Raw genomic sequence first — 16,579 nt, 5'->3', positions numbered from 1 at the left:
GCTCTGCACATCAACAAGCTGTACAGCATGTACACGTGGACAAGGAAAAAAATATTCTCGAATTTTTCCTGGTTTCCCTGGTTCAAAATACACTTTCTCTCAGGTCAAAATACACTTTTTCCGTGTTAAGTGACACTATACTCTTCCTTGCCACTGTAAAACTCATCAATCCTTTGATTGTTTATGGTTTTACCTACCGACGTAGAATTTCCCGGTACATTAGGAAACGAAACTCAGAAGGGGGGGGGGGGGGGGGGAAGTTCTGAAAGACCTTTGATGTGCAGCAAGATGTACGCTGCATATGTTCGTATTATTTTTATTTATTTTTTTTATTCTGACTGGTTTGATGCGGCCCGCCACGAATTCCTTTCCTGTGGTAACCTCTTCATCTCAGAGTAGCACTTGCAACCTACGTCCTCAATTATTTGCTTGACGTATTCCAATCTCTGTCTTCCTCTACTGTTTTTGCCCTCTACAGCTCCCTCTAGTACCATGAAAGTCATTCCCTCATGTCTTAGCAGATGTCCTATCATCCTGTCCCTTCTCCTTATCAGTGTTTTCCACATATTCCTTTCCTCTCCGATTCTGCGTAGAACCTCCTCATTCCTTACCTTATCAGTCCACCTAATTTTCAACATTCGTCTATAGCACCACATCTCAAATGCTTCGATTCTCTTCTGTTCCGGTATTCCCACAGTCCATGTTTCACTACCATACAATGATGTACTCCAGACGTACATCCTCAGAAATTTCTTCCTCAAACTAGGGCTGGTATTTGATATTAGTAGACTTCTCTTGGCCAGAAATGCCTTTTTTGCCATAGCGAGTCTGCTTTTCATGTCCTCCTTGCTTTGTCCGTCATTGGTTATTTTACTGCCTAGGTAGCAGAATTCCTTAACTTCATTGACTTCGTGACCATCAATCCTGATGTTAAGGTTCTCGCTGTTCTCATTTCTACTACTTCTTATTACCTTCGTCTTTCTCCGATTTACTCTCAAACCATTCTGTGTACTCATTAGACTGTTCATTCCGTTCAGCAGATCATTTAATTCTTCTTCACTTTCACTCAGGATAGCAATGTCATCAGCGAATCGTATCATTGATATCCTTTCCCCTTGTATTTTAATTCCACTCCTGAACCTTTCTTTCATTTCCATCATTGCTTCCTCGATGTACAGATTGAAGAGTAGGGGCGAAAGGCTACAGCCTTGTCTTACACCCTTCTTAATACGAGCACTTCGTTCTTGATCGTCCACTCTTATTATTCCCTCTTGGTTGTTGTACATATTGTATATGACCCGTCTCTCCCTATAGCTTACCCCTACTTTTTTCAGAATCTCGAACAGCTTGCACCATTTTATATTGTCGAACACTTTTTCCAGGTCGACAAATCGTATGAAAGTGTCTTGATTTTTCTTTAGCCTTGCTTCCATTATAGAATTGCCTCTCTCGTCCCTTTACTTTTCCTAAAGCCAAACTGATCGTCACCTAGCGCATTCTCAATTTTCCATTCTTCTGGATATTATTCTTGTAAGCAGCTTTGATGCATTATCTGTTAAGCTGATTGTGTGATAATTCTCACACTTGTCAGCTCTTGCCGTCTTCGGAATTGTGTGGATGATGCTTTTCGGAAAGTCAGATGGTATATTGCCAGACTCATATATTCTACACACCAACGTGAATAGTCGTTTTGTTGCCACTTCCTCCAATGATTTTAGAAATTCTAATGGAATGTTATCTATCCCTTCTGCCTTATTTGACCGTAAGTCCTGCAAAGCTCTTTTAAATTCCGATTCTAATACTGGATCCCCTATCTCTTCTAAATCGACTCCTGTTTCTTCTTCCATCACATCAGACAAATCTTCACCTTCATAGAGACTTTCAATGTATTCTTTCCACCTATCTGCTCTCTCCTCTGCATTTAACAGTGGAACTCCCGTTGCACTCTTAATGTTACTACCGTTGCTTTTAATGTCACCAAAGGTTGTTTTGACTTTCCTGTATGCTGAGTCTGTCCTTCCGACAATCATATCTTTTTCAATGTCTTCACATTTTTCCTGCAGCCATTTCATCTTAGCTTCTCTGCACTTCCAATTTATTTCATTCCTCAGCGACATGTTCTGGGAAAATCAGGAATACAGAAATACATGTTTGTACCTCCTCCTTTCATCAATCAACTGAAGTATTTCTTCTGTTACCCATGGTTTTTTTCGCAGCTACCTTCTTTGTGCCTATGTTTTCCCTCCCAACTTCCATGATGGCACTTTTTAGAGATGTCCATTCCTCTTCTACTGTACTGCCTACTGCGCTATTCCTTATTGCTGTATCTATAGCGTTGGAGAACTTCAAACGTATCTCGTCATTCCTTAGTACTTCCGTATCCCACTTCTTTGCGTATTGATTCTTCCTGGCTAATATCTTGAACTTCAGCGTACTCTTCATCACTACTATATTGTGATCCGAGTCTATATCTGCTCCTGGGTACGCCTTACAATCCAGTATCTGATTTCGGAATCTCTGTCTGACCATGATGTAATCTAATTGAAATCTTCCCGTATCTCCTGGCCTTTTCCAAGTATACCTCCTCCTCTTGTGATTCTTGAACAGGGTATACGCTATTACTATCTGAAACTTGTTACAGAACTCAATTAGTCTTTCTCCTCTTTCATTCCTTGTCCCAAGCCCATATTCTCCTGTAACCTTTTCTTCTACTCCTTCCCCTACAACTGCATTCCAGTCGCCCATGACTATTAGATTTTCGTCCCCCTTTACATAATGCATTACCCTTTCAATATCCTCATACACTTTCTCTATCTGTTCATCTTCAGCCTGCGACGTCGGCATGTATACATGAACTATCGTTGTCGGTGTTGGTCTGCTGTCGATTCTGATTAGAACAACCCGATCACTGAACTGTTCACAGTAACACACCCTCTGCCCTACCTTCCTATTCATAACGAATCCTACACCTGTTATACCATTTTCTGCTGCTGTTGATATTACCCGATACTCATCTGACCAGAAATCCTTGTCTTCCTTCCACTTCACTTCACTTCACTGACCCCTACTATATCTAGGTTGAGCCTTTGCATTTCTCTTTTCAGATTTTCTAGTTTCCCTACCACGCTCAAGCTTCTGACATTCCACGTCCCGACTCGTAGAACGTTATCCTTCCGTAGATTATTCAATCTTTTTCTCATGGTAACCTCCCCCTTGGCAGTCCCCTCCCGGAGATCCGAATGGGGGACTATTGCGGAATCTTTTGCCAATGGAAAGATCATCATGACACTTCTTCAATTACAGGCCACATGTCCTGTGGATACAAGTTACGTGTCTCTAATGTAGTGGTTTCCATTGCCTTCTGCATCCTCATGTCGTTGATCATTGCTGATTCTTCCGCCTTTAGGGGCAATTTCCCACCCCTAGGACAAGAGAGTGCCCTGAACCTCTATCCGCTCCTCCGTCCTCTTTGACAAGGCCGTTGGCAGAATGAGGCTGACTTCTTATGCCGGAAGTCTTCGGCCACCAATGCTGATTACTTATCTAAATTTAGGCAGTGGTGGGGATCGAAACCGGGACCGAAGACGTCCTGATTATGAATCAAAGACGCTACCCCTAGACCACGGGCCTATGTTCGTATTACGAAGGTATAAATTCGGATTCCACCAAACACCGCATGTTATCTTCCGAAGCATTGAAATCGAGATTGTGATCAGATTTTGTAAGCCAGTCACAGCTCATGTCACGTGATCTCGCCAGGTGATAACAGCACACGACAAGTGATGTAGTCAGCCAACGACACGTGATGTAGTCAGCCAATAGCAAAGTCACTCTTAAGTAGGGACAACACACAAATAAGAAAAGTTGATGGTTTTAATTAATATCATAGCATTCACATATAATATTGGACTCTAAGATCAATAAACTGCGACAGAACCTAAGCCTGCACACATAATGTTGATCTTCTTTGCGCGCGTTACACTTTAAGACACATCACAAAAACGTGCCACAAAAATTTTTAATAACGACCTAAATGTCTGATCTTCTGGGTTCGAAATTCTTGTAAAGGGTCCTCCTCAAGGAGTTGATTTTTAAATGAGAGTCAAACGCTTTGTGATTTAATAAATTCATCATACATTCTCGAACATAGTTCATCTTGCGTGAAAGGAAATTTGCATTGAATGTAACACTTTTCAAACCACCATTTGCAATATTTTCCCACGACCTGTGAGAAATTTGTTCGTTTCAGCAGTTGCCAGAGAGCGCCAGATGAAATGAGTCACAGGCTTCTGCAGCTACGATGACGCTGGAAGCCCTTACGTTCGTACGTGTAAAACACTGAAAGATTATGTCATGAAAGAAACAAGACATCAGAGAATACTCCAAGAGCATAGAGATTTCGTGCACCACACTAAAATGCATAATTCGGCTTACAGTGCACATTCGTATGTCCAGATTCGGATGTAAATTTTCTTGGCGCACCAGTACTGTATTACATCATGTTTGGTTTTTTACTATGGCATAATGCCATAAGTGCACTTGAAATGCAGCGAACAGTTGAAACTAGCCAATAGTGTGAAATTAAAACACTTCGTTTCAAATAAATTAGACTGCCTCAGCAGAAAAGGTTAATAAAAGTCGAATCTCTTTGGCAAACCTTCAAAAATTACTTCATTCTTCTGCAAGGCGATTAATGCTTGACTGTCAGAAAGGTTGAAATAAAATATGAAACTAGTAACATACTTTAGCCCTCCGTACTGATGTGAATGTATTTTAATTCATTTGACAGCTCCCACTCAAAAAATCCGTTTTGTTTTCATGAACAAATGAACGAAGGGGAAACAATAAAATCGCTGAACGTATACACAGGTCACGTGGAGGCGACCCACCTGCCCACCACAGCTCAGACTGCTCTGTGCACCAGCCCCGGATCACTACATTTCCCAAGGGGGACGACATCAGATGCTGGCTCCCAGCCACACTTCTGTACCCAGAAGCGGGAGGAGGCACTACACATACGCGACAACTGCGCGTGCGCAAGGGCCAGCCCTCAACTCCTCAAAGGAATCCAATTCAAACAGTTGTCACGTCACGCTCGTCGGAGGCAATTTGTTGTTATGAAGCATTTGACATACTTTGCTGTTGGCAGACGCTTATGTGAGTACTGTGTTTTGTTGTTCTATGTGGCGCATTTCCTTCACAACTGAAGTTTTGTTTTCATTTCTTTTCTGTCGTTGATGTTTTGTTGCTGCAGTATTATTCTGCAGAGCATGGTACAGTAACATCCTGTGTTAGAATATTCGTTCTTACGAATCAAAATCACGAAAATTTAACTGAAAACTAAAACAGTGAAAAGTTCCCGCAATTCTAAACAATTCCCCGGATTTCTCCCAGATGCAAAAATTCCCGGAATTATCCCGGTTCTCCCGGTTGTCACGGGTAGTACATATTCTGAGCTAGTAGCCTGCCTATCTCCTTTTGAGCGAGAGTTTAAAGTAAAAAGTTGGACGTTCTGGCATACCGATAAACACTTTGCTAAAAACGGTAACTGCATACAGGTCGCATGGTGGGTCCATCGTCCGGTTTTGTCACACATCGGGTTTGTCAGGAACACTTCATGTTGACCTCCCTGTTTCTTCATTTCTGCAAACACCAGCAACCTAGCAGGTGCAGAGTCGAAATTCTGTGGTGAAGTTAAACCCTGCAGTTTCCATTGGTAGCGCTGGTCACCGATTACATCAGCATTTCCGCTCACACCTCTGAGCACACTGCAACCATCAGTCTTGTCATTTAGATTTTTGTTCTTCATTTCCAGCAACGGTTTTTAAAGAATTTCGATGTGCAGAAATAGCACACTACTTGCGTTAAAAATTAGTTTTTAAGGAAATTAGTGCTCTGTTTCTTTACATCGTAAATCTTGTGTTGTCATTCCATTGAACCCCCCCTCCCCCCCAACTAACCACGGTGAAATCGGTGTTGTTCTCTGCCACATATACTCTTTTAGACAGTCAAAGAGACAGATTGGAAGTGATGAAAGCTCAAAAAGTAGTAAGATTATTTAGCACCTGAAGGTAAAAATCATGTCCCACTACAATATGAAAAAATAAACTTCAACTATTTATCGAAAATTGTGAAAAAATATAATATAAAATAAAAATATCACATTCGATATTGCCGTTTTGATATCGATTTATTGATATACCGACGGAAAATATATGGCCGATATATATCAATAATCTTTGGAGAAGATACCGATATGCCTACATTTCATCAACATTCTTAAGCTGGACGCATGTGACGCTCCATTTTGGAAATTGCTATGGATTCCAATATTACCACGTCCACAGCGATGTGAGTACGATAAAAATACCAAATTTCAGGTATTGTCTGTCAGCACAGAGAACGCAGTGGCCGACTGCCTTCACTTAACGACCGAGTGCAGCGGCGTTTGCAAAGATTCGTCAGTGCTAACAGACAAGCAACACTGCATGAAATAACCACAGAAATCAACGTCGGACATTACGGCGAACGTATATCTTAGGAGTATGTGGCGAAATTTGGCGCTAATGCGTTATGGCAACAGAGGACCGACGTGAGCGCCTTTGCCAACAGCTCGACATCGCCTGCATCGCCTCACTGGGGTCTGTGGCCGTATCAGCTGGAGACTAGGTGCCAGGAAAACTGTGGCCCGGTCAGGCGAGTCCAGAGTTCAGGTGAGTCCAGAGTTCAGGTGGTGAGAGCTGGCGGTGGGGTTCGGCTGTGACGCAGGCCCTGCGAAGCCACGGAGGCGAGTTGTCAACGAGGCACTGTGCAAGCCGGTGGTGGCTCGACAGTGGCGAGGGATGTATTTATATGGAATGGACTGGGTCCTCTGGTCGAACTTGAACCGAACGTTGACTGGGAATTGTTAAGGTCGGCCACTTTGAGCGATTCATATACTTCATTTTCCCAAACAACGATGGAATGTTTGTGGATGGCAATGCACCATGTCACCGGGCAACAAGTATTTGCGACTGGTTTGAGTAACGATCCGGACAACTAGAGCGAATGATTTAGCCACCCAAATCACCTGATACGAACCTCACCGACTATTTATGGACATAAGTGAGAGATCTGTTAGTGCACAAAATCCTGCACGGGCTACACTTTCACTGTAGAGGCAGCACGTCTCAGTATCTGTGCGGGCGACCTCTGGCGACTTGCTGGGCCCGCGCCATGTCCAGCTGCTACGCTACGTCGAGCAAAGGGATTCCCGCCACGTTACCAGGAGGTATCCCATGACGTTTGTCACATCAGTGTGTTGTCATTGACGATATTGACGTACCTGTGCTTTTAAGACGAATGACGCAATGTTCCTTCAAGACACGCATGCATGTCTGTGGAAAAAGGCACTGTAGTGGCTGCAGCCATTGTGAAAAGCAGCATGAAATGTATTCACAGATGCGAATACGGACAACCGTCAGCTGTGTGAGGGATGGAAGGCAATGAAGATTTGTGCTGGACAAGGACTCAGCCCCGATTTCTCTCTTTGCACGAGCGCTCGCCTTACCCACTTCGGCTATCCGTGCACGGCTCATGGCCAGATATAAACTTCCAAATGTCATTGTTACTCCATCACAGTGTGTACTCATACACAGATTAATTACCATACAGGGGATGATACTTTGATTGAAAGTCATTGCCAGGTACTGGAGGATAAATACGATAATTCTATGCCTGTGTTGTTGATTGTAACATCGTAACAGCAGCTGTTGTCGCAATGCCCCTTCCTTTGGACATGTGTTCGTGTGCAAAGGACCTTTACGTCATTATTCTTAAGAGGTTGGGAGGCTGGAGCCAGAAGAACTACAGAAATCGGCTCTTGGCATATATGCTGTCCAGGGAGCAGTCTAATCCATGAAGATGTCAGGGGTTGGTGACTGGGGGAGAGGACTAAATGCAGAGACTTACTGGAACGTCAACCATAGTGGCCAGAAGCAGTGTACCACGCTGGTTCAGAATTGTTTTGTCGGTTAATGGGGAATATAGTGTTTGCAGTTGCTCACTGGATTTGCTGTCTTATTTCACTGAAGCACCAAATATTCCGACCTCCGAGTGTTAACCCTTTCACTGCGCATTTACTCTCAGTGGCTCCCACCCTGTGCACGTTATTTTCACCCGGTGCATATATTTACGACTGTAGCAGTCTACCGTTATTATTGAGATAAAAATGAGACGCAAAAGCCGGTATTGTCGGTGTAAATCGTTTCCTTTTTTTTTTAATCTTTGTTCAGAAAGTCTTACTTTGTTCAAAAATGGTACTTCATTAGGAGAAAGAAATACAAAACATATTACATTTGTAATACTTCAAAGTGTGCTATCTCTTGAAATAAAAATTCAAACATAAAGGCACATTACATTTTACACAAATTTATCTTGTATCAATACGTTTATCATGTTTTGCACATACAATACACCTTCCCTGGGCGGCCTCCTTCTTTGAAGCTCCTGGGATTAGCGAGATAAATTGGCGCTCGGTTAGGTGTAAGGGATTGTCACCATCAGCCGATCTCCTTCCACGACGTCCCTCTGTTTGGGGTCGGTGGTGAATCTCTAGGAGTTCCTTGATAAGTTTCTGTTGAAAATCAGATACTGAAATATTTCGTCCTGTTTGAGTTTTATATAATGCACTTCGCATTGAGCAGAGACATATCCACCAAATGAAAAAAAAAAAACTTTATATCATTTTACAGTTTTTTGTACACATTCTACTGAACTTAGCATCATGTCGCTCCTGTCGACGGCCCCCAATATTTTCAGTGTAGCTTAAGATGCAAGCTGGTTTTGTTTTTGGTTCATTCGTGGTTCTGTCAATTTTGTCAGTCGCTGTAACTTCGTTTGTATGAAGAGTTGAAAGCATCCTCACTTCCCGCTTGTCCTGCCACTTCAGAGCAAGAAGTTTATCTGTTGACACAAACTCGATCTCACCTTTACTAAGTTTTTCTGAAAAAGAAGGCATGCCTTTGCTGTTTGTTCTCACAGTTCCACAGGCATTAGTCACTCTGTCATGCAAATAAGAAAATAACATTGGGCTAGTGTACCAATTGTCAGCATATAATGTGTGACCTTTACCAAGGTAACATTCAAGTAAAGTGAGAACAATGCTTCCAGGTATTCCAATATTTACACTAAAGTCAGTTTCTTTTTTTACGTCTGTTGCTGCACCCACATAAATAATATAAAGTCAAGAATATAACCAGTTTTACATTCACATAACACAAAAATTTTTACACCAAATCTTCGGCGTTTGGAAGGAATGTACTGCTTGAAGAAGACACGACCTTTGAAGAGAACTAACTTTCGTCAATGCAAAACTTTTTAAAAGGATAGAAAGCACCTGGAAATAGTTTTCTTAAGTGATCCACAATTCGATGTAATTTCCAGATTTTGTCATCTCCAGGGTCCTTACTGTTATCAGCAAAATGTAACATTGCAAGTAACAGAAGACATCTATCTCTCGGCATGATTTGCGCAAACACTGGAGTAGACAGTAACTGATCATTGGTACAATAACTGTTTATTTCATTTTTTCTCACTCGAACCAACAGAAAATTTACAGCAAGGAAACTATCGACTTCGTCATTGAATGTGTTTTTCCAACGTCGCATTCTTGATTTTTCACTGGCATCATTGCAAAGGTGTTCATAATATAAATTACATTGCTCAGCTATGTAGCTCATAATTTCTTGGCTTAAAAACTTGGAGGCGCTCGTATACAGTACATAAATCATCTAAATTGACGATTTTGCAACCGGAACCACTGTTATCGAAATTATACACTTTAGTGTCCCAATCAGAGCCTTTCCATCTAAAATCAACTGTTTTGTGTCTCTTAGGAGATTTTTCAGGCAAACGCTCAGGCTCTTCTTCGGAATCGGAGAAAGAATCGACGATAACATCAAAAACTGGATCTGCATTTACTGGTTCAACATTTGTTGGTTCACAAATATTTTTTATATTTGTGGTCACAGATTTATCAAAAAACTCATCGTCGTCATTATCTGTCCACCCACAGTCAGCTGGATTGGGCAAGATGATGTCCTCGTCGTCACTTTGGTTTAGAATACGCAGCAGGTCATCATCTGTAAACGAACGGTAACGTCGCGTCATTTTATTCGATAATGCAGAAACCGCTGCACACAAACTAGGTAATATAGCGATACGAATGAACTCAGCAGAAAGAGAATTCAGCATTCAATAGTTGTTCAGGTATTTCGTAGTATTAGAACAATTAAACTGCATACTCGCTAGCCAGATTGTCGGCGTTATACGTAACTATACGACTGTAGCAGGGAACCAGTGTAAATATTTTTATGGCAAATACTATATATACATCTGGAGCACTGAAACGATTAGCGTATATTTACATCCGGAGCAGTGAAAGAGCTAATATTTTCTCAAGTATGTTTGCGTATGGCACCAGTCAGGGGCAGGCAGGACACGGCCCGATGTCGCCGCACTGACAGCTGCACCCACCAGCCTATAAAATGCAAATGGCCGCTCACGCCGCGTTAAACCCTGGCCACGCCCTGCCACTGGGACAACCCAGTTTCCGATAGAGCCCCTAATTACTCTCATTAATTTTACCCTCACTGTTTACAGTAGTATAAAATCCAGTAGCAGCTGTGAGTAGCTTTCACTGTTAAGTGTGTACGCTGGGCTTCATTCCTATGGGGTGAGGGTTGTTATTCTGGCATTGCTATTTTCCCAGTTGCCCACGGTGATACTGTGTAAAGTGTGAAGAGGGTGTTTCCTGTGCGAGAAGTTAATGTATGGGAAGTTCGCACATTTATGGAGCTATGCAGATGGGAGTGGCATAGTCAGGCTGTGTTTCCATCAATGGCAGCTGGTAATCGCGATAGATGCGACAAACATGTCAATGTATGAAAATAAATGGTCGCTATAATATACTGAACTAGGAGAAAATAACCAAATCAGTAAGGCAGTCTGGTAGGGTTCTGGGCGGTGGAACACCGAGACTAGCACAGACAGTTTCAGTGGACAGAATAACGAAATTGGATTGTAACAATAGGAAGCCATGGGACCCATCACAGATAGATCCACACATTCCACACTTGTATGACTGACCACCATGGGTAATCGAGCCATGAATCTCTGTATAGGGAGGAGTAATGTGTTTTCTAAAATCAGTTCATACATATCCTGTCCAGTGTAAGGTACAATGTATGTTCCGCACCCACTTTCCCACCTGAAACTTAGGACACTTCTATCTATAACGTCTTGCTGCATTCTGCTCTGATCAGTTTCATGCTGAATAGTCGCACTGTTGCTAGTCTGAGGCCTGTGCAAGTACTATTCTAGGACATTAAGCAAAGTCAATGCAGTCTCAATGAAGCCATCTCCTAAACCTTTCAATTCAGTGTCAGATATAAATTTTTGTTTTCATAAAGCTAACTGTCCATGTCGGCTACCATCGGTCGCTGATATGCAATAAGCAAAGTGAGTATTAGAAAGGTATTAAGGAGAAACTGCTCCACGGTGAAAGAAAAACCTGAACTGAAGACACGTGCTGAATCCAATCAGCTGCAGGGCGTGGTTTAACACTGGTGGGGAATGCAGTGCTACATACGCCACAACCCTGCCACACCAGCAACAGAGCTGACCTTATTTCCCACTTATTGTGAACAAGCACCACAGCTATTACGCCACATGAGCGTGCCTTCACACCTGAATTCAACTTTCATTATGGCTGATGTTTTCACCCTGACCTTTATACACACAAAGGTTCTCATATACATCCTTTGTATTAAAGTATTCAATGGTCGCTACAAATGAAAGTGCCAATAAATGTCAATTAAAGGAAATTCTAAGAACACTCAGACAGACTAAACAAGACGTATTCACATTTTTGCAGTTAGTTGACTGTCCTACTTCTAATTCTACTTTCTCTTCCTTCATTACACCCCCCCCCCCCCCCCCCCCCGACAAGGAACCACTTGCTTGCGAGGTCACAAAAGGCCAATGACGTTTACGACATTTTGTTCCCCACAATACGGCCTGTTAATGGCAACAGTGGTCGACACTAGACATATACAATGGTGAGCACAGCATGTGGCTGCAGACCATAGTTTAACTGATCAGTTGACAAGTAATTCACAACAAAGCTACACTCTAGTGCTGTTGATACAAGGCAGAGTAATGACGATAAACAACAGATATTGCATTATCTCTACAACAGTTATCGAAGTTGACATTGTCAGAAAGTAAACCAAAGAATTCCGTGTAGTGAGAAAGGAATGGCAGATGAAATATTAGTGTTTTTAGAGAGTGAGTCAGCAGAATGCCCAGTGTCATGTGTTTGATAGTGCAGACAATGTACATGAGGAACACAATGATGGCGATATGTGCTTAACAAGTGGAATTACCTTGTCGAGCCATGTAGTTCATCGTTCTTGTCAGACAGGGATCGACAAATCCCGCCTCCACTGAAATGCAGTGAAGGACTATCTTTGGCCAAGAAGCACAGTAAAAAAATTGTTAACGGGCTTTCAATAAGACCACAGCAATATGACCATGTCGTCCGTCCCCAAGGGAGGACGAGATACACTCGTTACAAAAATTGGTATTTGTGCATTTCAGGGATGCTCGACACAGTTTACAGGGTTGCATGATAGCTACCTACTACATTACGCACATCAAACTGTGTGTGATATAGGTTACAGTCATTTTTGGGGAAGCAGTGGATGGGCATAGCTTTGGAAAGTGCTACAGAACTGAAAGAAACCAGGTAACGAAATTTCAAATAAGGTGTGAAGTCGACAATGCACAGCCAACTGCAGAAGCCACATGAAAATTCGTAGATGAGATAAACTTGTCGCATCATTTAGTACGGAACTTTTTTTCAACTTTGGCCATTCGGGACCTCAAGAGAAAATGCACGTAACAGTGGATTAGATGTACTGTGAAAGTTCTGTCAAGATTAACTAATATCAATGCCTTAATGCAGCCATATACAATTGTGCCGACTGTTAATCTGGATGGTAAACTGGCTGCAAAAGTTACTTACTGTGCTGTGAGAAGTTGGGGTTGCTGCTCCCCCTATGATTCCTTGTCGTGTGCATGATCTTGCAAGGAGAGTAGGGAGTAGTTACGCCAAACCGAGGAAGAGCAGGGAAATGGGCGTGAGAGGAAGTGCGGTACGAGCACCACTTTTGATCGATAGCTGGTTAAAATAACTTTCTTTCGCTCCATTCCTGGTCTGCGTATAAAAACCATACTGTCTCAGAGTGAACTGTACCTCCTGAAAGGTGTCTGATGTTGCGACTTTTATCACTGGAAAATATTTGTTTGTTCCGTGCCTATAAAACGTACTATCACACTAACTGCACATACGCCTTGAAGGAGAGCCAGTTTCACGACGAACACCACGACAGACGGTTTCACATTCAAGGTCTTTGCTTCGATCTCGAGGGTGCGAACATTTGCGACCACTGTGACTCACCGTTTTGCATCTGGTGCTTGCGGTTCAAGTTAATGATCTGTCCTGAACATTTCTCTAATGTCGACGATGTCTATTTTGTTAAGTGTATTATGTGTGTCCCATAGGAGATTGGTCTCTGTACCTTCCGGACACTCATTTTCTGTCGCCCTCCTGATCGAGATGGTGAGTCATTAGCAGCTGATATTTTCCCCATTAAAAACGTTAACAGTTTCAAATGAGGAAAAGACTGAATTTGTGATCTCGCACTCTAAGAGGTTCCTCGTGAGTACTTCCGAACAGTTCTACATTCATTGCCGTGACACGTAGGTTTCGTCGAATGACAGTGCACCGGCAGTCTGGCTTTATACCCACTTCCTTCAGAACTAATTTCTAATATTCGCAAGGAACATCTAGAGCAGCAGTTACATTGAACACACCAATTAAATGTAGAAATAATTTTTCCTGATAGCTGTAAGCTCAGCTTTATCGAAAATTTCAGAAAAATTCAAATTAGATCTTTTTAGCGTGACACACGGTTGATGCGGCAAGGCGCTGAGCATTACTGTGGGTGAGCAAGTCGCGTGTGTGCAGCGGCAGCACTCACCGCAGGCGAGAGACGGCTGCGTCGTCAGGAGGCGGCGGAGTGTGGCGGGCAGCCACGCCGGTGGGAGGCTGAGTGGCGGCGCTGGGGCCGGGGCTGGCGGGCGAGCTGCAAACAAGAGGCGCTGCAAGCAAGAGGCGCTGCAAGCAAGAGGCGCTGCGTGGGTGGGCGTGTGCACAGTGCTGGGGGTGGGGGGCCGCTTACGCAACACACACTGCCTGTCACGCTGGTGGGTCTCCCGAGTTCGACGACTCACCGTTCCATCAGTTTACAGGTCGGTTCTCCCAAGTTTCTCCATAACAGCAGCTGAGTGTACCAAACCGAAGATGAATCTAAGGGCTCAGCACAGCTGGACAGATAGGAGGGTTGTTGAACAGGACATTGCAAATAAACCACTAGCTCGTTTACCAGGGACTTGACTGTAACAGGCACAGGAAATAAACATTAAGACACCAGATACTTAACTTTGCAGGGAAGGTACCTCAGAGAAGGCAGCAGTGCAGAAATACTGCAAGACATGAGACAATGGAGCTAGGCCAGTGGAAACTTTTACACTCATTGGAAATATCATAACATCTAAATGTTGTCCACTAAATAGGGTCGACACACACGAGTTAACGACACACTCGACTCAGGTAGGCCAATGCTAAACACGATCCAACTACAAAGCCGAATTGGTGTACACAATGACAACGTAGATATGTTACTGCCTGACATACGTTAAGAGGCTGCCACTGTATCAGAATTAAAAGTTTGAATTTATGATTGTATTCACTTTAAATAGAATCTAAGAAAATGGATTTCTGTGACGGCTCGAGGAATAACGATTGCACGGTGGAAGCAAAATTAGTAAACAACGGCCTCAAGTGCACGTTTGTTTATTGAAGATACGAATGGTTTCTGCCTGTGGTGTTTGATAATTTTGACATAATGCTGTGTAGAGGTAAACGCTAAAAATTCTCATTTGCACAGGGAAGTCAGCTAACATTAAGTAGAGTGTGCGTTGAAACCACGTATCTTTAACCACGGGGCTGGCAGGGAGGACGCTCGCGTCAGCCGCGCGTCAGTCAGCGTGGAACAGGGCACGTCACACCACTGTCAGCCACCGGGAAGCGATTTACGTGTCGTATATCAAAATCTGAATGTCCATTTTTACAAATGTACAAAAATTACACCGTAAACAAAAAAAAAGTTTATAAAACAATAACAAGCCAATGTGATGGTTTAAACAGTAATTTTTGTGCATTCAGTGTGAGCACCATGTGTTACACGAAAAGTGCCAAACCACTGGCTCATTTCCTGCCACACACAAAGCAGCTGGTGTCTCGTTACAGAATTCGCAGCTTCAATAGCGCGGTGTCGCAGACTTTGAAGAGTGTCAGGCACAGGTGGGGTACGAGCACCACATTTCACGTAACTGCACAGACACGAGGGTCAAAGTTTCCGGCCTGAGGTGCTGGGTTGGGAGGGGGGATGAACGCCGGTGGCCCCCTGAGTCTCCAGGCCGCTGGGCTATTACAAATATGAGAGATAAGTTAGTTGCTACGGGAAAGGCGTCTTCGCATTCCTAATGATTGACTAAAAATAGGGTTCTGGGTTACAGTTCCACCTATCACATTCGCTTACTATTTGTTTTACAAAACTGTTTTTCAGATACACGATATGCATAGGGTGTAGGAAGCCCTGTTTTGGGTTAAACTTTTGTTCATTTTTAAACACAGAGTTTCAGGTCTGTAAACGTGAATCGCTTGCCACTGACTTAACACGGGCGTGACGCGCCCTCTTGCACGCTGTCTGATGCGCAGCTGTAGTTCCTCAGCTGAGGCGAGCACAGCTGTCGCCAGCGACCTCCCTGCCAGCCCCGTGGTTAACGATACATGGTTTGAATGCACACTCTGCTCAATGTTTGCCAACTTTCCTGCGCAAATGAGAATTTTTAGTACTTACCTCTACACAGCATTATGTGGAAATGGCCTACTTCTAGAGGTGGAAAATGGTCATATCTTTAATATACACATGAGTGATCGACACTGTTTTTTGCAAATTTTCTTAACTGAAATATCGCTGATTTCCAAAAATCTTACCTAAAATAAAGAAGGAACTAGTTGTAACATCAGCTGGCTGTGACTTCTGGCGTTGAGGAGTTTAGGAAGCTAATTGCTGAACGGCAATCAGAACTATATTTACATGTACGGAATATCAGAGTAACGAGATTTATTGTGCTGCTGTTTCAAACTTTAATTATTATATTTAATTATACATAGTACAAGAAACTATTTTTTATTTGATGTGCCATATCATATAAAATTACACCACATTCTCCTCCCCCCCCCCCCCCCCCCATTGCTTGGGGGTAATAAAATACGTTGGCTACAGAAACTGCTGCCATAATGGATACAAGTGCCAAGGAAATTAAAGCAAGTTACACAAAGTACCAGGTGATCAAAAAGTCAGTATAAATTTGAGAACTAAATAAATCACGGAATAATGCAGACAGA

At 42.9% G+C, this 16,579-nt stretch overlaps 1 protein-coding gene across 1 annotated transcript in view; it reads right to left on the bottom strand.

Moving 5' to 3' along the window:
• LOC124554103 (histone-lysine N-methyltransferase EHMT1-like) overlaps positions 1–16,579 on the bottom strand; it is a 67,111-nt gene that overhangs the window by 3,568 nt on the left and 46,964 nt on the right. The window contains exon 3 of the mRNA XM_047128168.1: positions 14,085–14,189. Within this exon, the coding sequence (XP_046984124.1) occupies positions 14,085–14,189 (105 nt within the window). The remainder of the gene's footprint in view (positions 1–14,084; positions 14,190–16,579) is intronic.

Source organism: Schistocerca americana, chromosome 11 (genome assembly GCF_021461395.2).
Source record: "Schistocerca americana isolate TAMUIC-IGC-003095 chromosome 11, iqSchAmer2.1, whole genome shotgun sequence".
NCBI lineage: Eukaryota > Metazoa > Arthropoda > Insecta > Orthoptera > Acrididae > Schistocerca > Schistocerca americana.
The sequence above is the reverse complement of the archived record's forward strand: the minus strand, read 5'-3'. Positions and strand labels throughout refer to the sequence as shown.